The sequence below is a fragment of the Trachypithecus francoisi genome, unplaced genomic scaffold (genome assembly GCF_009764315.1).
Source record: "Trachypithecus francoisi isolate TF-2019V2 unplaced genomic scaffold, Tfra_2.0 Lachesis_group9, whole genome shotgun sequence".
NCBI classification, from domain to species: Eukaryota; Metazoa; Chordata; class Mammalia; order Primates; family Cercopithecidae; genus Trachypithecus; species Trachypithecus francoisi.
This window is the reverse complement of record NW_022681474.1, coordinates 10,695,863-10,720,457: the sequence shown is the minus strand read 5'-3', so window position 1 is coordinate 10,720,457 and position 24,595 is coordinate 10,695,863. Positions and strand designations below refer to the sequence as shown.

Genomic DNA, 24,595 nt, shown 5'->3' with positions numbered 1-24,595 from the left:
TCTTGGGATATGATAGGGCAGTTTTATAAGTAAGCTAAGGCCCGAGGCAGCTACTGCCTCCACTTCTGTCCACAGTGTGACTGCCCGGAGAATGGCAATAGGACTTGACGGAGCAAAAGCACCTATTTCCACCTCCCCCTCTTTCCCCCTGTGCCCACTTCTGCCACCCACTGCCCAGCATCCTCCTTCTGATAATCTCCTTAGGATATAATTTTCCTAAGGCCCATGATCACCTCTACTTTCATTAACAGATCCCCTTCTAAGAGCTGTTCAGAAAACAGCACACCACACTCCTCACAGCCAGGGCAACAGCCCAGGCGGAGGAAGGACAATGGTGATTGTTTTACAGAGACAGGCACTGTGGTTTAAGGATGTCAGAAGCTACCTAGACCTATTTGTTTGTTTGTTAGCTTTTGTTTTTGAAACAGAGTCTTGCTCCGTCTCCCAGGCTAGAGTACAGTGGTGCGATCTCAGGTCACTGCAACCTCCACCTCCCAGGTTCAAGCAATTCTGCCTCAGTCTCCCTAGTAGCTGGGATTATAGGCGCCTTCCACATGCTGGGCTAAATTTTGTATTTTTAGTAGAAATGGGGTTTTGCCATGTTGGCCAGGCTGGTCTCGAACTCCTGATTTTAGGTGGCCTGCCTGTCTCGGCTTCCCAAAGTGCTGGGATTACAGGCGTGAGCTACCACGCCCAGCCAACTACCTAGACCTATTTAAAAGAAAATGAACAGGGCTGGGTGTGGTGGCTCGAACAGGGCTGGGTGTGGTGGCTCACGCCTGTAATCCCAGCACTTTAGGAGGCCAAGGTGGGCAGATCACGAGGTTAGGAGATCGAGACCATCCTGGCTAACACAGTGAAACCCCGTCTCTACTAAAACTACAAAAAATTAGCCGGGCGTGGTGGCGGGCGCCTGTAGTCCCAGCTACTCGGGAGGCTGAGGCAGGAGAATGGCGTGAGCTCAGGAGCCGAGATCGCGCTACGCACTCCAGCAGTGAGACTCCGTCTCAAAAAAAAAAGAAAGAAAACCAACTAAGGAGTTTCTCCAGAATAATTACTGTGTTTTTTAATTGTGGCAGCAAGTTTGTTGAAATATTATTTTGGGTTTTTTTTTCTCTATATGGTTTTCCTTCCCTGGTCCCTCTTGTCCCCCAGCCCCTTGCCAGGCCTTCTCTTGCAGGAAGCCAGACAAGGTTATTTTTTAAGAATTTGAGTGAGTGGGAACCGAAGGCCACTTGTCCCTGAGGACAAGGGCATGTGTCTGAGAGCAGGGAGGGGAGACAGCACAGGAGGTCGTGCCCCTCACCTCTCCTGGACTTTGGAAGAGAGGAGCAAGATTTTGTGGATGCAGAAGTAAAGGGGCAATGCTGAACAGGTTGGTGGAGGTGCTATGTGTATGTGGGAAGGGATGGAGTAGGAGGCTAGCAACACCAGGAGAGGTCACGGCAGAACACACTTAGCGAGACTGGACCAGGCATGGGGGCCTCAGCTTTGAAAAAAAATCACAAAACTCTATACATAGTGTGAAAACAGAAAGCCACAGGCTTCACCAGTGTGGGCTTAGATGAGGATGCCAACAGCAACCGGATGTTAGACCATATTCCCCAGTCTCCAGGCCCCTGTACCCATGGCTCCTCAAAACCTCACGTGATTATGGGAAGGGTAGCAGGCCCCAAGAATTACCAGATGAGAATCTTAACTAAGTGGATCTCAAAGTCATAAAGAAAGCAATATTTCTTGCACGCATGAATCGATAACTTAAATTCACATCTACGACTTAGTTATAGAAGGCAACTTAAATAGAATGAACCAAAGTTTCCTTTCATTTTTATAAGTCACATGAGATGTTAAAGAAAAAGAAAGAGGAGGGGGAAATACTTGAGCACCTGTCAGGTGGGTGGAGAATGGTGTGCTGGTGGCAGCTTGCACAGCATGGATACTGTGTGACCTTGGGCAAGTCATGCATGCTCTGGTGGCTCCCGATTAAGGATCCCCAGCACTGAACTCATGATCTATACAGGATTCTAGCTCAGGGATTCTATGATTCAGGGTTAGTATTCTGATTCATGAATCCTGAGAACATTAGCATTAAAAACTAACTTCCACTGCCAGTGATCAAGAGATCCCTCTTGGACTGAGAGCGTGTGCCCATGTGACTGTGTAAAGACAATTATTAGTTTTAGAAATTCAAATTTTGCTTATGAAACATCACCATTAAAGGCCAGACACAGTGACTCACACCTGTAATCCCAGCACTTTGGGAGGCCGAGGAGTGCAGATCACCTGAGGTCAGGAGTTTGAGACCAGCCTGGCCAACATGGTGAAACCTCATCTCTACTAAAAATAATAATAAAAAAATTAGCCAAGTGTGGTGGTGCACACCTGTAATCCCAGCTACTCAGGAGGCTGAGGCAGAAGAATCACTTCAACTTGGGAGGCGGAGGTTGCAGTGAGCTGAGATCGCGCCATTGTACTCCAGTGTGGGAGACAGAGCGAGACTCTGTCTCACAAAAAAAAAAAAAGAGAGAGAGAGAGAGAAAAAGAAACATCACCATTAAAATAAAGAAAAATCAGATATCAAGATTTCCAAACTCCAGCTGACAGAGTCTGTGAGTAGAGAGTATTGTAATAGAAGCAGGCACTGGGTGCTGTGAAATCATGTGGTCTTAATCTTATCTGCTGATTTGCACACGTGTGTGCAAAGAAGTTTAGCACAATGACTGCCGTCGAGTAGGTGCTCAACAAATACAACTTCCTTTTCATCTTCATCACTTATTGCACAGATGTAGATACTAAAATATTTAGGTGAAATTTGGGCAACCCTCACCTGTAGCTTTCACTGGCCCACTCTTCTTCAAATAGCTCAATAATAAAATAAAATAAACCAGAATTTTCTACGTAAATAACTATTACTTTTTAATTTTTTTTTGACATGGAGTCTCACTCTGTCGCCCAGGCTGGAGTGCAGTGCCACGATTTTGGCTCACTGCAACCTCCGCCTCCCAGGTTCAAGTGATTCTCCTGCCTCAGCCTCCCGAGTAGCTGGGATTACAGGTGCCCACCACCACGCCCCGCTAATTTTTGTATTCTTAGTAGAGACAGGGTTTCGCCATGTTGGCCAGGCTGGTCTCCAACTCTTGACCTCAAGTGATCTGCCCACCTCGGTCTCCCAAAGTGCTGAGATTACAAGTGTGAGCCACCTCGCCCAGTCTACTATTAAACCATTACTAGACCTAGTCTATAGGCATAGATATAGCCATAAAAATTCACCTGAAGCAAAATCTTTTCTGCATATTTAAAATCTTTGTTGTTGTGTTGTTGTTGTTGAGACAGGGTCTTGCTCTGTTGCCCAGGCTGTAGTGCAGTGGTGCGATCATAGCTCACTGCAGCCTCCACCTCCTGGATTCAAGCCATCCTCCTGCCTCAGCCTCTTGTGTAGCTGAGACCACAGGTGTGCACCACTACACCCAACTAATTTTTTGATTTTTCCTACAGATGGGGGTCTCACTTTGTTGCCTAGGCTGGTCTCAAACTCCTGGGCTCAAGCCATCCTTCCACATTGGCCTCCCAAAGTGCTGGGATTACAGGTATGTTATCGTGCCTGGCCTGAAATCTTTACTATAGAAAGGGTTTTTTTTTTTTTTTTTTAAGATTGATTGTGCTGCAAATTCCACATTGTCAGCATAACTTGCATAACTCACATTCACCTTATTTAGAAGGTGTTAGGTTTTAACTTGGGTAGCCCCAGCTCCATTTTGTTATGCATCATTGTAACACAAAGTGAGGTTGTCAGCTAGGACTGAACATAGGGGGATGGAGGTTTACTTTGCTCCTAACACTGTAGCCACATCTAGGCTTCACTGTGACTTGCATGGCCATGAAGAAAGGCCACCACCATCTCCATGACAAGGCCATAAGTCTTTGTTACCAACCTATCAGGACATAACTCAATTTCTTGGGGGGCAAAGTGTCCCTCTGGATGACTACTTTCATAGGAATTATCGTGGGGAGAGAGAGAAGGCAGGGTCAAAGGCTAAAGGAGGCCTTACTTAAGAAGACGGCTTGTAAGGAGGCAGGATGAAAGGGAGGCAGAGAGGGAGGGAAGAGAGCGGGAGGCAGAGACGAGGAGGCGGGCATGCGGGGTGAGCAGCACGTGTGGGGAGAGCACAGCGGAGGGTCAGGGACCTGGGGGGTGTCAGAAGCAAGAATGTAAAACAAACCAGGGCAGGGGAGGGGGAGGACAGGGGACAAAATAAAAGGCGGAGGGGAGCACTTGAAATGAAGATGGTAGGAGAGAGCGGGGAACAGAATGGAACGGAAAGGAAAGAATATTCGAGGAAAGAAATGAAACGAAGCAGGCACGAGAGCCCTGCAATCACGCCCAGGAACCGCTGGGGAGTTCTAAGCTGTGCGGCGGCGCTGCTGGGACCAGCTTTTCTTGTAAGTGGATTCTCGGGCTCCCAGGACATAGAACCCGACCTGACAGCATCACAGGAGAACCAAGAGGCGAGAATTTCTTTATTCCTGTTTCTGTGGATACGGTCAGGATGCCGGGACACTAGGTTTTGCCTCTGAACTCTTAAGGAACTCTTAATACCCTGCCTATCCATGTCTTCTTGAACAGGGGTGTAGAGAAAGCGTGTCAGTGTCCTTTGGGGTCAGGAAGGGATTCTTGAGGCTAAAGTTGGCTTCCTGTGATGTCTGCTTTAGGTAATGAGTTGAAAACCTAACCCCTCCTGCCTCCACTGAGAGGTCGCTCTGGGTGCCACCAGACATGTGAACACGATTGGGATGAAGAAGGGGAGAATGTGGAAGATGCTGTGCCTCCTTCCATCACGTACCTCATCACTCAAAAGAGAGGACGTACATTAGTCAGTAGCACTGATCAAAATACGGCTGCCAAGAAAAAATAAAGTGGCTTGTATATTTAATACTTCATCATAAGAAAAGGTCTGTGCTCACCAGGCATGGTGACTCACTCCTGTAATTCCAGCACTTTTGGAGGCTGAAGAGACAAGATTGTTTGAACCCAGGAGTTTGAGACCAGCCTGGGCAACATAGCAAGACCCTATCCCTCTTTAAAAAAAAAAAAAAAAGGCCGGGCGCGGTGGCTCAAGCCTGTAATCCCAGCACTTTGGGAGGCCGAGACGGGCGGATCACGAGGTCAGGAGATCGAGACCATCCTGGCTAACATGGTGAAACCCCGTCTCTACTAAAAAAAATACAAAAAACTAGCCGGGCGAGGTGGCGGCGCCTGTAGTCCCAGCTACTGGGGAGGCTGAGGCGGGAGAATGGCGTAAACCCGGGAGGCGGAGCTTGCAGTGAGCTGAGATCCGGCCACTGCACTCCAGCCTGGGCGACAGAGCGAGACTCCGTCTCAAAAAAAAAAAAAAAAAAAAAAAGACATGGTAGCACATGCCTGTGGTCCCAGCTACTTGAGAGGCGGAAGTGGGAGGATTGCTTGAGCCCAGGAAGTCAAGGCTGCAGTGAGCTGTATTGAGCTACTGCGCTCCAGTCTGGGCAACAAAGTGAGACCCTGTCTCAAAAAAAAAAAAAAAGTAAAAGAAGAAGAAAACAATAAGAAACTGTCTGTATGCAGCAGGTGGCTCTCCTTTTCTGGCTCCATTCTCTGGGCCCTGCCCCCGTCTCTTCCCAACCAGGAAGCAGAGTGCCTTGTCAGTTCTTGTGGTTTTTTTTTCTTCCCTAGTCCTTAATCCTCGTGTAACAGCATCTCCGCTTCCAAACATTATCGCCTTAGCAACTTGGGAGTTGTACAGCAAGAAAGCCTTGCCTTGTTTCCTTTTTTGATGATAGGTCTGAGAAACTCCCAACGGTAATGAATGGCCGGTTAGGCTCTGCTGCGATCCCGGCCTTGGAAGAAAGACCAGAGAACAGGCAATGGCGGTTAGAGCTGGGCCGGCCTCTTACTGGGCACTTGGAGTTCAGGGCAATGGTTTAGCTCAAGCGAATGTTACAGAATTTCTGTGCAGGACCTTGCGTCAGCCAAATGAATGTGCTGGGCTTGCTTCTTGATGAGATGACAGAAAGAGTCTTACTAGCTGGTGCAAAGGAGAAGGGTTAGAGTACCACACAGCTAGACCTGTTGGGATTAGGAAGGGCAGCCCAGAACCCACTGAGGAAACTACTAGTAGAAAGACCAGTGAGAGGAGAAACACCGTCTTCATTTCCCCCAGGGCTATGGTACGACAGAAGGTGATGGAGCTAGGAGCTTTGATCTTGAACCTGAACTCTTGTGCTCTTTTCTGGGATGTGGGGGTGGGGGTGTGGCAGGGTGCAAGGAAAGGAACATAGTGGCTTATTGCCCCAGAAGACCATACTTACGATCATGAGTTGTCTGGGCTGGGTGTGGAAGTCGTCCCCGCTATATCCTCCCTCTAGTTCCCCAGAAAGCCTCGCTCCATCCCCTCCTAGGGTGTCTACGTCAGACCATGCTCACCCCCCGCTGGACTCACCATCACACTTGAGCCCTTGCCGTGCCAGTCCCCACAGCAGGGTCCCACAGTGCTCACAGAAGGTCGGGCTCTTGTAATTGTAGACTTTAAATCTGTGTGGCATGTCAATTTTGAATCTCTCCTTGTGGAACTGGAAGAAAGGCAGAAGGTGAAATCACGTGTGTGTCCCTGGGGCCCCGTCTTTGGATGTTCTTGCAGATACCTTAGCATAACTGACAGAGGTCATCATGAAGACACTGGCATTGTGTGCATTTTAAACCATCATTGTCACTTGTCAAGCCCTAGAGTCATGCCTGAAGACGGCAGGCAGCCCTCAGCAACTGTGGGAGAGGGGGCATGCTTGCCTTCTGCATGTAGCAAGCACCCTGTGGACAACTGAAATCTGAGGCATCCGCACACACAGGCTAATAGCTCAGGAAAATGGCAGGAGGGTTATTTAAACAAGCGCTAAGGAAACACTGCTTCCATTTAAATAGATGAAGATTCCCTTCCTGTTTTAGTATAAATATTTTCTTTTCTCTTTCAGTCCAGAACTAGTGCTTTTAACCTTTGTAAGATGTAAAAAAGAATGCCTTCTTTAAAGGAAACATTTCTATGGGTTTATCAGTATTACTGCCTAATGTGAGAAGCATTTCACACCTGTTATTCATGAACTGAGGTGGCAAGAGGAGGGGGTAGTTCCCGCCAGGTGCGGTTAACAAATATGTCACATGCATCATCTACTACACAGGTGATATCTCACGTAATCCTCAAAATACCCCATTTGAAGTAGCTGCTATTACTGTTCTCCTTTGACAGATGAGGAGATGAAGCACAGAGAAGGTAAGAAACTTGCCCAGGACACACAGCTCTAGAGCTGGGATATCTATAAGCTTGGCAATCAGAATCAGAGTCCAGCCATTCTCTTTTCTGTCTCAAAATAAATGTGAAGACTTAGTGGGATGGGGAGAGGGGAGTGGGAGAAGGATGCTAGTGATCGATATAGATTTTTTTTTTTTTGAGACAGAGTCTCACTCAGTTGCCCAGGCTGGAGGGCATTGACGCGATCTTGGCTCACTGCAAGCTCCGCCTCCTGGGTGCACACAGTTTTCCTGCCTCAGCTTCCCGAGTACTGGGACTACAGGAGCCCACCACTATGCCCGGCTAATTTTTTTGTATTTTTAGTAGAGACGGGGTTTCACTGTGTTAGCCAGTATGGTCTCCATCTCCTGACCTTGTGATCCACCTGTGTTAGCCTCCAAAAGTGCTGGGATTACAGACGTGAGCCACCGCACCTGGCCCAGAATTTTTTAAAAAAATAGTTTTCCAGAGTTTAAATCAAACTTATCGCATGAACAACAACAAAACACTTGGGTTAGTTGGATTCCTGGTAAGAATGTCAATATTCTTGTGTAGGATAAAATGCTTTATTTTCTAAAGGTTTATAATCTCTGCAGAAGTTTCTAACTCCACAGTTCCTTTGGGAAGGTGCACAGCAAAGATGCCTTATTCATCAGCACAGCAGTAGATCTAACCTTCCCGCCAGGGGTACTGGTCAGCGTTGGTTCTTTAGAATGACTGTTTAGAATTGATTAAAAATTGCTCAGTACTTACTATAGCCATTTTCAACCAAGAAAAAATTAATTTTCAGGACTCACTTATATTCCACAGTTTAAATATGAACAATTAATAGGTCAAGGTCCAGGCTGGAAGGGGACCATTTTGAATCTTGAACGCAGGCCCAAATGGCTCAAGACCCCATGGCTGATGAAGACTCTATGTACACACTTTCCAGTATGAAAACCAATGAGCTACATGGGGCTGGCAAACACTTGAAAGGTGGTGAGTTAGAATTGAGATGTGCTGGACATGTGAAGTAATACACCCTGGAGTTTGAAGTCTTTTGTATAAAAAAAATTACTTAAGGTATCTGAATTTTCAAATGTCCATTATATGTTGAAATGATAATATTTGAACAGATTGGATGAAACAAAATATATTATTAAAATTAATTTCACCTATTGCTTTTTATTTAATGTGGGCTACTTGAAAATGTAAAATTGCACACGTGGCCCTTATTCTATTTATTTCTATTGGACAATACTCCTCCACAGGTAGAGGAACAAAAGAATCCCAAAGATGATATCCCCTTGAGTGAACAAGAAATCAAAATATCCCCAGAGAAGATAATATCACAGAAATTAATTTACGTAGCAGACAGTTTCTCAAGACTTTGTACCAGGGACTTTGTTAGCCATTGAGGTTAACAGTGATTCAGACATTTGTGTTTTTTCTAGAAAAGCTGAAGGCATCAAGTAAAAGAAGAAGTCTGGGAGGTGAAAATTTGATTTAAACAAGCAAAATCATGGTCTGAGAAACTGTGATCTTAATTTTAGTACCAGCTCTGCCATTTACAGGTGATCAAACATGAACGAACTACTCTAACCTCTTTGAGTCTTAGCAGAATCACCAGTTCACATGAGTTTATCCCTTTCTGGTTCTAAATGTTAGAAGAAATTCTACTCTGAAAAAACCCACCCAATTCGCCTTCTCTGAACCTGCACCTTTGTTGGAGAAAATCACACTCCTGAGAAGGCCGACTCCGTCCAGTTCAAATGGACTTTCAGCTCTGCTCCACAGTCTGGCTTTTCACAAGTCACCTTGCTTTCTCTAAGATAATTATCTCACAGATCTTCCTTTTTCCTCGAAGGCACTTGTTGCTTTCTCTTTTCCTTCCTCCAGCCGTCAGACTCCACGGGGGACACATGCAGTCTAAGGGGAGCGCCCTTGTGTGTCCACCACCAAAGTTCCACCCCTATCCCCATCAGCAACTGTCTTGCCCTACTCCCCTTCCGGTTAAACTGTGGAAGGGCCAGGGACCCGTCTCCACCAGAGTTCGGGACCTCTTCGCTTCTTGCCAACAGACTTGACTGTCTTGTTTATCTGTCTCTCCAGCTTTATCCATCTCTCCCTGGCCAGGGGAGCACTTTCCATCCTTGGAGTCTCATTTCCCAGCCACTGTTCTCTGTCCATCATCTCCTTCACGGTCCACCTTCTTCATAATATTAACTCACAGGTTGTTTTCATGTCATCAAATCACCCTTCGTGCAGGTCAATCAGACTAACACCTCCAAGATGCCCCTGACATTTCTCTGATTCAAGCCTGTGAAGATCTGCATATGGAACTCAATTTCCTCAACACCTCAACTGCACAGTACACAACCTACCTCTTCTCCTCCTGGTTTCTATAACTCATACATTCTGGTGTAGGAGGAGTGCTCTCTGAGCCCAGGTTCTCAATGTCTATCTCTATCCTTTATCTTCTACCTAACATCTCATTTTAGATTCCTTTGTAGTCAGTCCTGAACCTTCTGTATTTCCTCACTAGGCGATCTCTGCAGCAACTTTAAAATCTACCTATATGATGGTCACTGTCAGATTTATAGGGTTGGGCCCTTGTCCCAGAGGAATTCCAAGCTCATGTGAAATTGTCTGTCTGATGCTTCCACTTGGATGTCCACATCTCAGACTCATCTGTCCAAAGTGGAAAAATTCATCTCTCCCAGTCTTCTTCACTCCGTCATGGCTCTGTTATCTACCACACTGCTCAGCCTCAGGCAGAAGCCAGAACCTGGGGCATCATCCTTATATTCACCTCTTTCATCTAATCTTTTGGCAAATGCAGTCATTTATAACATCAAAATCACCAGAGAACCTGCCCCTTTTGCTCCATCTCTGCTGACTTCTCACCGGTATAAACCACCAATCTCCCCGCCTGGGGGATTCCTTCTATCTTCTCTGGTTTTACTTTCACATCTCAATGCACTATTTCTACTACAGCATCCCGAAGTGGGCTTTCTACTACAAGTTGCACAAAATGCAATCACTTTTCCAGGCTCCAAAGAAACCCAGCATGACCCAGGCCTTTGTGCATTCCCCAGTGTGGGCTTCCAGTCTCAGCCCTTGCAGCTCCCACTACACTTCAGTTCCTGGAACACACTGGACTCTCCCTCAGCAGGGTCTTCCAGCCTGTAAGGAGCTTCCTTCCTCCTGCTCTTCACGTAACCAGCTCTGTCACTCTTCAGCTCTCAGTTTCAATGTTCCCTCCATTGGGGAGATTCCCTGACCATGGAGTCTCAGTAGGCCACCTGCTTACTCTCCATCCGTGCACCTTGTTTACTCTCTTTGTAGCACTTAATACAAATCGAAGCCATACAGAGCTGTTTGTTTATTATCTCTTTCTCCAACTTTGCAGGACCACGTCTGTTTTGTGTTATGCTGTCATTGGAAGAGCACAGTATCTTCCAAGAATCAGATACCCAATGAGGATTTGTGGAATGAAGAAGGAAAGGGTGGGAGAAGGAAGTCAAAAGATTTCATCATGACTTACAGAGTGGAGTAATAGACATTGGAGACTACAGGTGGCAGGATGGGAGGGAAGGAGGGTTGAAAATTACCTACTGGGCGTAGTATTCACTCTTTGGATGGTGGGTTCACTAGAAGCCCAGACTTCCCCACTAGGTAACATATGCATAGAAGAAATCTGCACTTGTAGGCCAGGTGTGGTGGCTCATGCCTGTAATCCCAGAACTTTTGGAGGCCGAGACAGGTGAATCACCTGAGGTCAGGAGTTCAAGACCAGCTTGGCCAACATTGTGAAACCCCATCTCTACTAAAAATACAAAAATTAGCCAGGCGTGATGGTGTACGCCTGTAATCCCAGCTACTTGGGAGGCTGAGGCAGGAGAATCTCTTGATCCTGAAAGGCGGAGGTTGCAGTGAACCAAGATCATGCCACTGCACTCCAGCCTGGGTGACAGAGTAAGATTACATCTCAAAAAAAAAAAGAAAAAGAAAAAAGAAATCTGCACTTGTACCTCCTAAATATATACAAATTTAAAACAATTTAAAATTCATAATGATAGGCTGCCCATATGCTAGCCCAGTTTCCCTTCTCCATTAGGTAAAATATAATTTGTCTTCAGATTATACCTCAAAGTTTATTCTAAAAGAAATATTTGCTTCTCAACATAAAATTATGCCTTTGTTATTATCTCTGACCTTGTAAATGCCATGTTGCAGTATCTTATCATCATTTGCCTTTATTTACTCTTTTACTGTCATTTCCAGCTGGGGGGTGCCACAAGGATTGTTCTCATATAATTAATCTAAACTAGGCTTTCTGGCCACTTTGTATGCCATTTTTCTGGAAAAGCAGAGTCATGAAAATTCTTCCTGTATATAATTTGTGTATATTTAGGAGGTATAAGTGCAGATTTTCTTTTTTTTTTTCTTTGTTTTTGAGACAGAGTCTCACTCTGTTGCTCAGGCTGGAGTGCAGTGGCATGGTCTTGGTTCACTGCAACCTCCACCTCCTGAGTTCAAGAGATTCTCCTGCCTCAGCCTCCTGAGTAGCTGGGATTACAGGCTTATGCCACCATGCCTGGCTAATTTCTAATTCATCCTCTGGTTTGGGTAACTCGATAAGAATCATTATTGAAGAGGAAAGAGTTTTAGGGAGATGGATGTTCACTGATAAACAGAAGGATTCAAGTTCTGGGCTGTAACATTTAACATTTTGATAAAAATCAACGCACGTCAAAGAGGAATGTAAATACGTACCATGGTTTCTCGGCTATTGATAGCTGATCCTGTGCACTTTGCTATAACTTTATCAATACACTTCTTGTGAATTGCTGCATTGCATTCTGAAAAGAAAAATAAAATTGCAGCTTACGATCTTCATAGCCTAAGGAATAACTAAATAAAAAGAATGATGGTACTACAACCGAAACCCTCTTACTTACGTCGGCACTGGTAGCCCTGTTTGTTCAGGCCCCTGTAATAAAGCACACACTGATTTATTTCATCGGTGGTATCAACATCAGCACCAACAGCATTTAAGAGGTGAATGAGATCTCATAACCCCCTAAGATCACAGAGCAGTTTCTGATCAGTAGCCCTCTTGTATCATTTGCTGAGAGTATTAACAGAGTGTTTTTCATTTTAAGCTGCTTTTTAAAAAGTTTGATAAATAAATAAATGAGAAGCGGCTGATTTCTTTTTTATTGTTGTATTTTCCAAACACATGTATAGAGATTAAAAGGCATGAATGAAAATGCATGCATCACGGACTCTTTGTAGCACATTTCCCTGTGCTAGACTTAAAAATTCATGGTCTCGGTGAGCTCACTACAGAGGAACAAAGACATCTGTAACATTTTATTTCCTCTTTCTGAGCATCTGAGAATATTTGCAACCAACAAAGTCTCACATGTAGGGCCGATTCCTGAGTGACATCCATGATTAGAGAGAAAGGAGGTTCAGGTGATTAGACGAAAGCAGGTTGATGAAAACCCTCCAAGTCGATGTGGCATGTGGATACCCTGGTTACATGGGAGCTGTGCTTTAACAGTTTCTGCAGTAGCCTAAAGGGAAGAGTATCCCTTAATAGGCTAGGATGCTGAGAGCCAGAAACAGGAGTCATTTCAAGTCTCTACTCCGTCATAGCCTTTGCTATGTGGTTACTGAGGCTTAAACTGATCTGTTTGATGACTGTTAAGATACCCAAGAGCCTCATAAACATTTAAACCATTAGCTACAATGGCAAAGTGCTGCCTGTTGCAAAAAGTAGCACCAGCACGGTTGGGCCATTAGGTGGGGGAAGTTTTGACTATAAAACTGGAAAACTGCTTGTAATAAACATACGTTTCACTTCTGTTCCTTCCCACTTACCCCCAGTAGCCCCCGATTGAGGGAGAAACTAAAATCCCACGGGCATTTTTCCTGACTAGACCTGGCTTCCTCATGCACCTCTTCTATTGGATCACACCATTTGAACCTTCTCAGTTCAGGCGAGGTCCCTGACAACGCTGAGGTAGCACTTACTCCAGCATAACCCCATGGTGGAGCATGCCAGCCTACAGGATTAAGAAGATGCAACAAAATGCATAACCCGAAGCTTGGAGGGAGATGCCAAGTGACTGTACCAGACAAACTCGTGGCAGACAGAGCAAAATGTGGGCTGTGGGAAGAAGGTGGCGGTGAACTCATGGCACTTGACGTGGTGGACCTTTGCCTGCTTGATGGCACCCCGGCGCTGATGCAAAGCAAAGAAGCCTTCCGTCTCACATTCACTCATGTCCTTTGTGTCTACAGGAAGAGAAAGGGGAAGAAAGTGAAGTTCTGCAACAGGACGACTCCTATTCCATCTGGGTCGGGAGGGGAGGGAGATGGGCAAGGGATAGAGGAGAACCAGCAATGAGTACCTGCTGAAACGTTCCAGGTACTCACTATGGTGGGTACCACACTAAGCATCTTTCCTTAATTCTACAACATGGATTCATCATAGCGCATATTATCAGAGGGTGAAAACAATGTTGGATTACTGGCTCAATCCTTCGCTCCTGTTTGACTGGGCTGAGCTATGCTCTTCAAGTTTCAAAACCAGAGATTAGAACTTTGAAGGTATCTATCAACCTCTCTTTGTCACTGTCAATGATGACTCAATCAGAAAAGGCAGGAAGTGGCAAAGGCTTTCCTGTCTGTAATTCTAGAGAATCACATGGTTACTGACAGCATCTTGGGAACAGTATTTCAGAGGTGCCAGGAAGCTTTACGGTCGGTTGTTGGAAACATGCTGGAGTAGACTGGGGGGAGCTGACCAGGATGTTGTGTGAGGGGAAAGGAACTTTGGGACATTGTGTCCTGGTTCCTGATGTCCACAGTGATCAGATACACCAGCTACCAACCATATTTACCATATGAAAAAGGCCAGAAAATTAATATCTCACTGCATTTTTTTTTAGTGTCTAGGTAATCCTGTGCATTTCCTAGTCATCAGCATCAAGCCATCAGATTCAATCTATTCATTTCACCCTGGGCTCATGAATATTGGTGAAAGTGCTTTAGATAGTCACTGTTTACAGTGCCCTATACCTGGATGACATCTTTCCAAAGGGTTGAAAAACTAAGATAGTCAAATTATAAGAATGCTCATGATGCCCTTGCTGAAGTCCAGGTCCTCATGAAACACCACATTGTAAGGCAGTCATGGTTAAACAGCACAACAGATACTTCAGCAGGTGAGGGAGAATAACACAGGGAACAGTAAAGAAATAAAAATAACCATTGCTATAACAAAAAGAATACACAAATAAATCTGTGAATAAATAAACAAGGATAATGAATTTAAATCCTAGAGTTATAATTTTACAATAGCTTGAAGACTCTTGGATTACTTCTTCTATTTTGTTACAAATACAAAACATTGAGGTTTAGTTTAAATAGCAGGTTCATCATATTTCACAATGAGTTAATAATATTCAATCTAAATTTCTTTTATTCTGGCTAAGCAGTTGGCTGTAGCCTGACAATGCGTTTGAAGCAAATTACCTTCCAAGGTACCTTAATGTCCAATCCCTAACAGTGGTTAGACTAGAAACACTCTAGGTAGACAAAGGAGGAGCTGTGTGGGTAGAAACCTCCCCCAGGAATCCAGCCACATCCCAGGACACACTTTTGGACTCAAGCCTTTTCTATAGCACCCACAGATCTGTTTTATGGCAACTCCAACTCCCAGAAAAAAAGCATTTCCAGTAACCCTCTTAACAGTTCCACAGATGGGACATAATACTTTGCCTGATACTTTAAGAGTAGGTAATTTAGGTCCTTTTACCTGGAACTAGGCTGGAAATAATAAATTCAGCTTGGTAAATGAGGCATTAAATTAAGGGTCACTGAGTTAATCACCTTCTTCCACAAGTTCTGGTATAAATGTCCAAATCTATTTACAACTTGTGACTAGTAGAGTAGGTCATTTGTTTATAACATGTGACTTGTTTCTATTTTGGTCCAGATGCATTAAAATAAAATAAAAATAAGGACAAGTAGACTTTTAAATGCAGGGAATGAAAGTGAATTATTCTGGGGACCCTATACAGTTTTTTACTGTAAAAATCACATATATGTTTAAATGTATAGTAAATGTATTTTATACATGTCTATACATATGTTTATATACATATATGTCTACATGTATATAAACACATGTTTTTATAACATATATGTATTTTATGTGTGTATCTATTACATATATGTTTACATATGTGTACATGTATATAAACATGTTTTTATAAACTATAAACATATAGTTTATATATATAATTTGTACATTAGACTATAATACTATACTTTTTTAAATATTAGGAATTTCTAGAAATGAATTTATACCCTGTTATTTTCTGTGATTTCCTTTATCCTCTTTTTCAATCATTATAAAAGAGTAAATATAAAAACATAGAATTCTCTAATTCTTTTGGTATTGACTATTTCTCTATTTACTGGTTTGAATGAGCTCATTGGTTTTTGCAGTTTTTTTCTTTTATACTAATGGATTCTAATCTATTTATGTGGTCTAACCTATCATTTATTTGTAGTCAATCAAATCACAAGTTTCCTGACCAGCTGTGAGTAAACTGCTTTGCTGAATGTGCTGAAGAAACGTATTACTCCTCACCTTTGCATGGCTAACAGTCAAGTCAGGGAGATGTGGCACAGGCACAGAACAGCCAACCTTAAGAGGCAATATACGATGGTGTGGAATAGGCTCAGGGATATGGGTACCCATATTTTTTAGGAGGTAGGAAAAGAAATAGCAAAAGAGACCAAGAAGAGGCAGCTGGAAAATTAAGAGGAAAACTTGGACAATATTGCATCAGTCAAGTTGAAAAGAAATGAAGTTTTCAGCAGTATATGATAGAGAGATATCAAGGAAATTGAAGGCTAAGAAGCAGGTGAGAACTCATAATCCTGGAGAAAGCCATTTCAGCAGATTGGTTGAATTATAAGCCAGAGTCTTAGGGTCTAAGAATAGAAGTAGAAGGGAAGAAACAGAAACTGATAAATATAAACTACTTTTTAAAGGAGTGTGTTAGGGAAAGCAAAAAAAACTCATGGAGGTAAAAAGGTGAAAAAAAAAAGAAGAGATGGTGTTCAAGATTAGGGAAGATAGATAATGCAGTATGTCTTGGGAATGAGGAAGAAACTGCAGAGAGAAGGAAGAGTCGAGGATGTCAGAGGTAAAGTGTATTGATAGAGCAGGACTGCTGGGATGAGAAGTGTGCAACCAAGAAAGGGAGCAGCTGTCTCTGAGGCAGAGGAGAAGGAGAAGAAGGTGGGAGGAAGCAGCTGCATCTTAAAGTGCAGAGACAGACAGAAGACAGGGTCTCTGCCGGGCATGGTGGCTCACACCTGTAATCCCAGCACTTTGGGAGGCCGAGGCAGGCAGATCACCTGAGGTCGGGAGTTTGAGACCAGCCTGACGAACATGGTGAAACCCCATCTCTAGTAAAAAATACAAAATTAGCTGGGCATGGTGGCACATCCTTGTAGTCCCAGATACTCAGGAGACTGAGGCAGGAGAATCGCTCGAACTCGGGAGGCAGAGGTTGCAGTGAGCCAACATAGTGCCATTGCACTCCAGCCTGGGTGACAAGAATAAAACTCCGTCTCAAGGGAAAAAAAAGTAAATAAAATAAATAAAAAAATATAAAAAAGAAGATAGAGTCTCTACCAATCATGTTGGAGGCAAGGTCAACCTCCCAGAATCAGAGGAGACTGAGGCACCCCCAGAAACCAAGGAGGATGGGAATGGTAGGAAGAGCCATTATGTGGGAATCAAAAGGAAACGAAGGAGATTTCTAAGTGCCAAGGTAAGTCCAGCTGAACAGTTCAACATGCATTCATTGTGTACTTCCTGCATGCCTCACCTGAAACCTGGCACCAAAGTTAAAGGAATTAATGAGGTGTGTTTTGACGGTGGCTGTCCTGCAAGGAGTTAAGAGTCCAAAAGGAAAGACAATCAATGTGTCAGAACAGAGGTATTCACAGGATGCTATGGGACCATGAAAATGAGGAAACTATACCAGCTAAGGCAGGTGGAGGTAGGTGAAGGAGAGAAAGAGGGAAGTTGGACAAGAAAGGTCCTGGCAGAGATGTTTCTGTGCTGAATTCTGAAGGACAGATAACTCCTACTAATGTGTGGGAGAAGGTATGGTGGGGAAAAGCCAAAGTTGTTCTCTCTGGGTGGAAGGGAATGAGCAAAGCTACAGAGCTAAGGTTCCTCAGGGTGTGGGTGGGGGTCCAGAACTAGCTGGGCATTGCCAGAGTGCAGAGGGTGAAGCAGAAACGATCAGCAGTCACTTCCAGAAGATGTGTAGGTGTTAGATCAGTTTGAACACTTTCCTGCAGACAATTGGCAGATGCTGGAATGCTGCAGCAGGGGCAGAGGCATTATGTGGTCAGATTGGAGCTTGGCATCATTACTTCTAGGACCCCCGTAGGAGAATGGATGGGACATGGCAGGAGGTAGTAAGGAAGTAATTGGATAATGAAATGGACAAAATACTGACTAGACAACATGAACACAAATGATTGATGCATTCACATGGAAGTTGAAGGAAAAGGAGGCTATAAAAATTATGTCCAGGTTTTGTGGAATGAGTTATTATATAATTAAGTACGATAGTAAGTTATAAAAGAAATAGGTTGCTCATGAATGTGGTAAGTGTAATTTTGGATACTTAGTTTAATTTGGCCCCTTAAAATGTGTAAGTACAGGAAATCTAGTTGGAGAGGTCTGCTAAGAAGCCAAACATAGAGTCTGAACCATAGGGACGTCATCTAATACCATCTGTTTGTAACACACTTAGCTGTAAGACTTTTTCTAGCAAAGCCGGGGAGAATGAGAGGGGAGAATGCAAGGTTTGGAGATCAGAATATCCACGGCAAAGAGGAAACTAATGAGAGCAGAGTGCTGACAAAGGCTTATCATGGGAGCCAGGCTAGGTAGAGAGTTAATGCCAGAAGTGGGCTAATAAATGGGGTAAAAGGGAAACTGCACTAAAGGCTAGTACTTATTGGCTGGGAAGAAGGGCAGAATTGACAGGGGAGGAGGATGAGTTCTGGAAAAACAAGTTCTGAGTGTGAGTCCCTGGAGGTGGAGAATTCTGAGTGATGATATGTGGGTTGAAGGTTGGTTACTGAATGAATAGAGAAACATAGAAGGTGTGAAATAGAAGGGCGGGGGGCATGAGACGACCATGGGGAATTCTGAAGTTACAAGAAAGTAATAATAGGAGAACAGAGGAAGCAGAGAAAAAATGATTCCTGCTCAAAAACCCAACACAAGGGGATTTCAAAGAGAAAGAACAAAGTAGTCTGCTATGGAGAGCTGAGCCATTTACTTCCTGGTGAGTTAGAGGACTTGAGGCTTCCATGGAAAAGGAACACTGGAGATATGGTATTATCTCAAGTGTTATTCAAATTTGAATTCCTTATCCCCCAATCATTTTCCTCTTCTTTCCATATCTCCCACTTCTGCCACTCCTACCATTTTCCCAGTCTAGCTATTTTAAGAGATATTCTCAACATTTTTTCCCTTCATTCAACTTACATTTTTAAGGAGTAATTATTATTATTATTATTTGGAGACAGGGTCTCGTTCTGTTGCCCAGGCTGGAGTGCAGTGGCACTATCTTGGCTCACTGTATCTTTGATGTCATGGGCTCAAGCGATCCTCCTGCCTCAGCCTCCCAAGTAGGTGAGACTACAGGCACGTGCCACCATACCCAGGTAATTTTTAAATTTTCTTGTAAAGATGGGGTCACTCTACACTGCCCAGGCTAGTCTCAAACTCCTGGGCTCAAGTGATCCTCCCACCTTGGCCTCCTAAAGTGTTGGGATTATAGGCATTAGCCATTGCTCCCAGCCTAATTTTTAAAGAATTATAAAGCATCTCAACTATGTACTCTTAACAGGCATTCTGTAGATATTTCATCTACTCTACCATGAAATCTTTCTGCAACAGTATTGTCTTTTAAAGTATTCCTTTTATTTTATTCCTGTAGCCACACTCCTAGAACAGATTTTTATTGCCTCTCCATAACATAAGTGAAATTTTGTAGACCAATACTGTGTAATTCCTTAAGTAAAAGAAAGTATATTCTTCCCATTAGTTCAAAGCGTTTTCCTGGCCCAGATAGTGTCTTTTAAAGTCATGCCTGAGTGTCTCTGAGAATTTTAAAACAATTTTGTCCTTATCTTTTCTCCTTTATTCTTTTCTACAATAATTGCAAAGGTAAAATAAGCTGCATTTGAGGAGAAGGCCATGCCCTCCTCACCCCCAAACAGGAAGAAGAAATGTCACTTGCCACTCATTTCCAGAAAGTATCTTGCATTCATTAGCATTCGGCCTTGAGGTTTCAGCTCTAACTGGTTGGGAGAAGGAGAGAAACATCAGTCAGAATGTGAAACAAGCCCTGAGCTCAATGACATCACTGGCTACTGACGATGGCAGGAGATTTCCAACACAGAATGCAATCATTGTTACTCTCCACTGTACTCACACTCATTGTCATCAGACGACTGTAGCAACTGTGACAGTCGCCTTTCTTTTCTTAAAACATCCCAGCAATTCATTAATTTTATTTGGATCTAAAAACTTACATGAGGAAGAAATAAAATCCTAAAACAGATTCTATTCGGTTTTCTGGCGCTGTGATGCTGCTTATCTGAAGAACTGTCACAGGGAAGACCCAGATCTTCATCATGACAAAAGAATCACAGGCACTGGGACTGGCTTCCTTGGGGAAAACACTCTTCTTTTGAAGGGAAAGATAAATCCTGCCTCTTTGAGGCTGCCCCCAGGCCCCCGTCTTCCTTTCTACCTGGGATGCATGCCTAAGTTAATCAGGGCATTCAGTGGGGGTGGTTTTCCTCTTTCACAAAGAGAGATTGTATTTTTAGGAAAGTCTTGGATGCTCCACTAAAGAAAATTCTAATTACACTGGTCTGGGAAGGAATTTATAAGTGTATATAAATATATACTTCAGTACTGTATTATTATGTATAAGAGGGCAGAACAAAGTGTCATTTTAAGGGATGATGTAGGATCTCCCATAAAGTGACATAAGGAGAAGAAAGGACAAATCCAAGTCCAAGACAACCTGAGCGCCAATGTTAATCTATTAAACCATCCCACTATGCCATGAACAGACCAAAAATAATATGAAAGAACATGACTTGAAGGTCATTATTGCTCATTATGTCTATGGGTTAGCCAGGTGAGCCAGAGTAACTAAGAAATAGCAAGTAATGTCCTGTGGAACTCAGGATTGAATTTGAATTGTGGCTAAATAATTTTCTGGTTATGCGACCTTGTGCGAGTCACCGTCTTGGGAAATCTCTGAAAAACGGACATAATAGCAATGCCTATGTCACAGCATTACTGCTGTGAGAATTTTGTGATAAAATAAGCTTGCATTGCTGCGACAACTATAAATTTTCATATGAGTTTCAATAGATTCATGAAAAAAAAGTACTTTTGACATGGCAGGTATGCACCATTGTTCTCTGGCTTGTGGAATAAGGAGTAAAGAGGGAGGCAAAAATGGAAATGGAAGAGCTATGGCAAGGGGCCCGTTTCCAAATGGAATAGTGAAAATTGGCACCAGGTGACCACAAAGTTGGCAATATTCAGTACTTAGTAGTGATGGAGAAATTAAAGCAATTAGCTACTGGAAAAACAGCACCCATAGAAAGCCACGTTCCAGTACACTTTGGGGAGCAAATAGGAGACAGCCATGAAAACAGTCACAACCTTGGGAAAACAAAAAGGGTCTCTCAATATGGCATTGAGAGACATGAAAGGCAAATGTGAGAATATAATTTTCTTTAGATAAATGAGTGTTAGAAATGCAGATTCCAAAAGAAGCAAGGGAAAATTTAAGTCCCAAACAACCTGTTGGCCCTTAAAATAAAAGTAAATTAAGAAATAACCTTGGCAAAAAAATAAAAAACAAAACAAAACAAAAAGCCCACCAAAGCTTAAAAGTGCAAAAAGTGTGCTAGTCGGTTAAATGAGCATCTGAATGCCACCATGTACTTATGTCTAAATAATCCTAGAATGCAAAGAAAAGTCTGTTAAGGATGAAGTAAGCAAAATCCTAGGCAAGAAATCATATGCAACTTGAAGAGATATCAACAGAACGGCAACCTGCATATCAGTGAAGACTGCTTAACAAAAAGATCTCGCCCCCTGACTTATCCTTTTATTAATTGAGAAGGAAACATGAATAGAATTGTATTTTTAAAATTGGGGAATTGACGACTCTTTTAAAAAAAAGTTAGGTAGACCCAATAAACTGGTCTTCCTCAGTTTCCCCCATTCCTGCTTCTACCTAATAAAACAATTAGGTTCACTGCAACTTCCGCCTCCTGGGTTCAAGTGATTCTCCTGTCTCAGCCTCCCAAGTAGCTGGGATTACAGGCACCTACCACCATGCCCGGCTAATTTTTGTATTTTTAGTAGAGACAAGGTATCGCCATGTTGGCCAGGCTAGTCTTGAACTCCTGACCTCAGGTGAACTGCTCACCTTGGCCTCCCAAAGTGCTGGGATTACAGGCGTGAGCCACCGCGCCCAGCCCCAGGAACCCTTTTCCCAAGCCAACGCACAAGTGCTGAGTAGATACTGCCCAACTGAATTACCTGGACATAGCTAAGCATGGGCATGAGCACCTTTTAAAAAATCTTGGCATATATTTGTCTCTAAAGATTACTTTAGTGATGCAAGCAAAGATTTTTATACTTTCTTAAGAAGCATTAATTTTTTTTAGGTCAAAAATACAAAACTGACACAAAAACCTAGTTTTCAGGTTTATGTCATTCCCATTTGAAACCTGTGACTTGAAAATCTTTTGAGTGGATTTCTTAAAATCTGAGTTATAGAAAGTAAGAAGCAGAAAGTCAGGATTCTCTCCTTTGGCACAGATGATATAAATGTTTGAAAACATTTTCTGGATTTCAGATCAGGTAAAAGCAGTTTCTTACTGATATATTTTCTTTTATTTTGTGCCCCAGAAATTTTCATTAGAATTTTTTTTAATGCTTTCATTATTTTACCCTTCCTTTTAACATTTCTAAATATTTACTACGATAATCCAGGTTTTTAACAACTTGGTGTGCTAAGATGAATTGTGTATGATGCACTTCTTAGTCAAAGTAAACTAAGTGAATTCATTACAGCTGAAAAAAATTGTAGGAACTGTCAAAATATGGAGAGAGAAGACCAAACATTAAATGGATCTTTGTTCTATCCTCTCACATTCTGATAGCTTTTCACTTACTTTAAAAATGTACTGATGGGCCAGGCGCGGTGGCTCACGCCTGTAATCCCAGCACTTTGGGAGGCCGAGGCAGGTGGATCACAAGGTCAGGAGATCGAGACCATTCTGGCTAACACAGTGAAACCCCGTCTCTACTAAAATACAAAACATTAGCAGGGCATGGCGGCATGCACCTATAGTCCCAGCTACTTGGGAGGCTGAGGCAGGAGGATGGCGTAAACCCGGGAGGTGGAGTTTGCAGTGAGCCGAGATCGTGCCACTGCACACCAACCTGGGTGACAGAGCAAGACTCTGTTTAAAAAAAAAAAAAAGAAAGAAAATAAAAAGAAAAAGAAATGTATTGATGAAGTTTAATAAAATTAAGATTTTGATATCTCAATGTGTTCTGAGTCTATTGGGTTAAACAAGTAATTTCTAAGTTAAAAAGCATGAGTTGTTGTTTGATAAATCTTGATTAAGTTTTATATACAAATATTATTCCCAAAACTGAAAAAGTGAATGAAACTGACAATTGGATTGATAGATAAAAATTCATCCCCCACTTAAGGGGAATTTGAGATGTTCCAAGCCTGCTTTAACAGTTTTAAATAAATAACAATTTATCATAGTCTAAGAGACTGTCTACATCTCTTTGATGTGGGCATCTGAAGATGTCAATGTGTTCTACAGCCCATCAAGAATAACCATTGCCATTGTCAAATCACCAGTAAGGAAGTGGTAGGGAGCCTGGTGACCCGAGGCCAGTGTAATCACACCTTCAGATTGACATGGAGTTCTGAGCCAGTCGTCTGCTACCATCATGCTTATCCCTTAGGTGCATACACTTTACACAACGTTACCCATATTTCTGTCTTCCCGTTGTTCTTCCTGCACCTCTCAGCCAGCGAGTAGAGCTCCACGGTGGTTTCAGAGATGAGGTCCACGTTTTTGCCTTTCACAATGATCTGCATGACTCTTCCCTTGTTGATGTGGGCATCAAAAGTGCTGTCCCAGGGTGGGTACATGGTAGGCTTTTTCTGGATATACATCTGCCCATTCTCTAGGAACAGAAAGGTAAGTTCTCATTACTCCTTCAGCCAGGGCTGGAAAATAATTCAGCTCAACTCAACGGTAGCACCTGCTCCCTCTGTCCTCTGGGATATAGAATTCTGTTGGGAAGACAAAAGTAGCACATAAACAATCAGAGACAATATGGGACAGAATGAGACAGTCCCCAGGTCTAGATGCAAGGTGATGCATTGAACCTTATAAGTTCCAATGTAGATAATTCAGACAACAATCTGCTAATGCCTTGGACTGGAAATTGTTACTGAAATGCCAGGCATTCCAGGTTCTGCTGCTCACCACACAGAAAGTCAATGACCGAAATGACGAGAATTGCCAAGGAAGAAGGCTTTAATTGGGTGCTGCAGCTGAGGAGATGAGAGCTCAGTCTGAAGTCCATCTCCAAGACCGGCTAAAACTAGGGATTTATATAGAAGGTAAGAAATGTAACTTTGTATGAGAAAACAGGAACTCGGGAGGGGTAAGGAACCAGTCACGATGAACCAGGGGCCTCGCGCTTCAGTCTCTGGATGCCATGATGTGGTGAGTTTCAGTTCTTTAATATTTTTTAAGAGGTGTGGGGATCCTTTCCTGAGGAAGAAACTCAGATAAAACAAACGTAAGTTCCAAGCTTTAAGACCAAAAGGGTCCATTTCTATAATTAGCCAAAAAGAACCGTCTATGGTACTATCGGGCTGGTTTCAAAATGTTGTTTTCCTAATCAACAGTTAATTGCTTCACTCTGGGTGTAAACACCTGCGCAACAAACTTTTAAAAAAATCTTTTATGCCTTTGAGATTCTCCTTTATTAATCTGTAGTGTTAATCCTACGACTGATTAACCTCACTGGCCCCGGGTTAAACATAGTCAATTCAAAACCACTGTATGTTCATCTGAAAGACATAGTGGCATAA

The 24,595-nt window shown here is 43.1% G+C and overlaps 1 protein-coding gene across 7 annotated transcripts in view; it reads right to left on the bottom strand.

The window, feature by feature from the left end:
- PRKCQ (protein kinase C theta) overlaps positions 1–24,595 on the bottom strand; it is a 156,365-nt gene that overhangs the window by 67,225 nt on the left and 64,545 nt on the right. For 4 of the 7 annotated variants that reach the window (XM_033209993.1, XM_033209992.1, XM_033209991.1 and 1 more), the window contains 6 exons: positions 23,477–23,676; positions 19,664–19,724; positions 13,442–13,604; positions 12,260–12,291; positions 12,075–12,160; positions 6,474–6,603 (listed from right to left, as the gene is read on the bottom strand). In XM_033209993.1, the coding sequence (XP_033065884.1) occupies positions 6,474–6,603; positions 12,075–12,160; positions 12,260–12,291; positions 13,442–13,604; positions 19,664–19,724; positions 23,477–23,676 (672 nt within the window). The remainder of the gene's footprint in view (positions 1–6,473; positions 6,604–12,074; positions 12,161–12,259; positions 12,292–13,441; positions 13,605–19,663; positions 19,725–23,476; positions 23,677–24,595) is intronic. The other 3 variants (XM_033209989.1, XM_033209996.1, XM_033209995.1) reach the window with 3 other exon arrangements.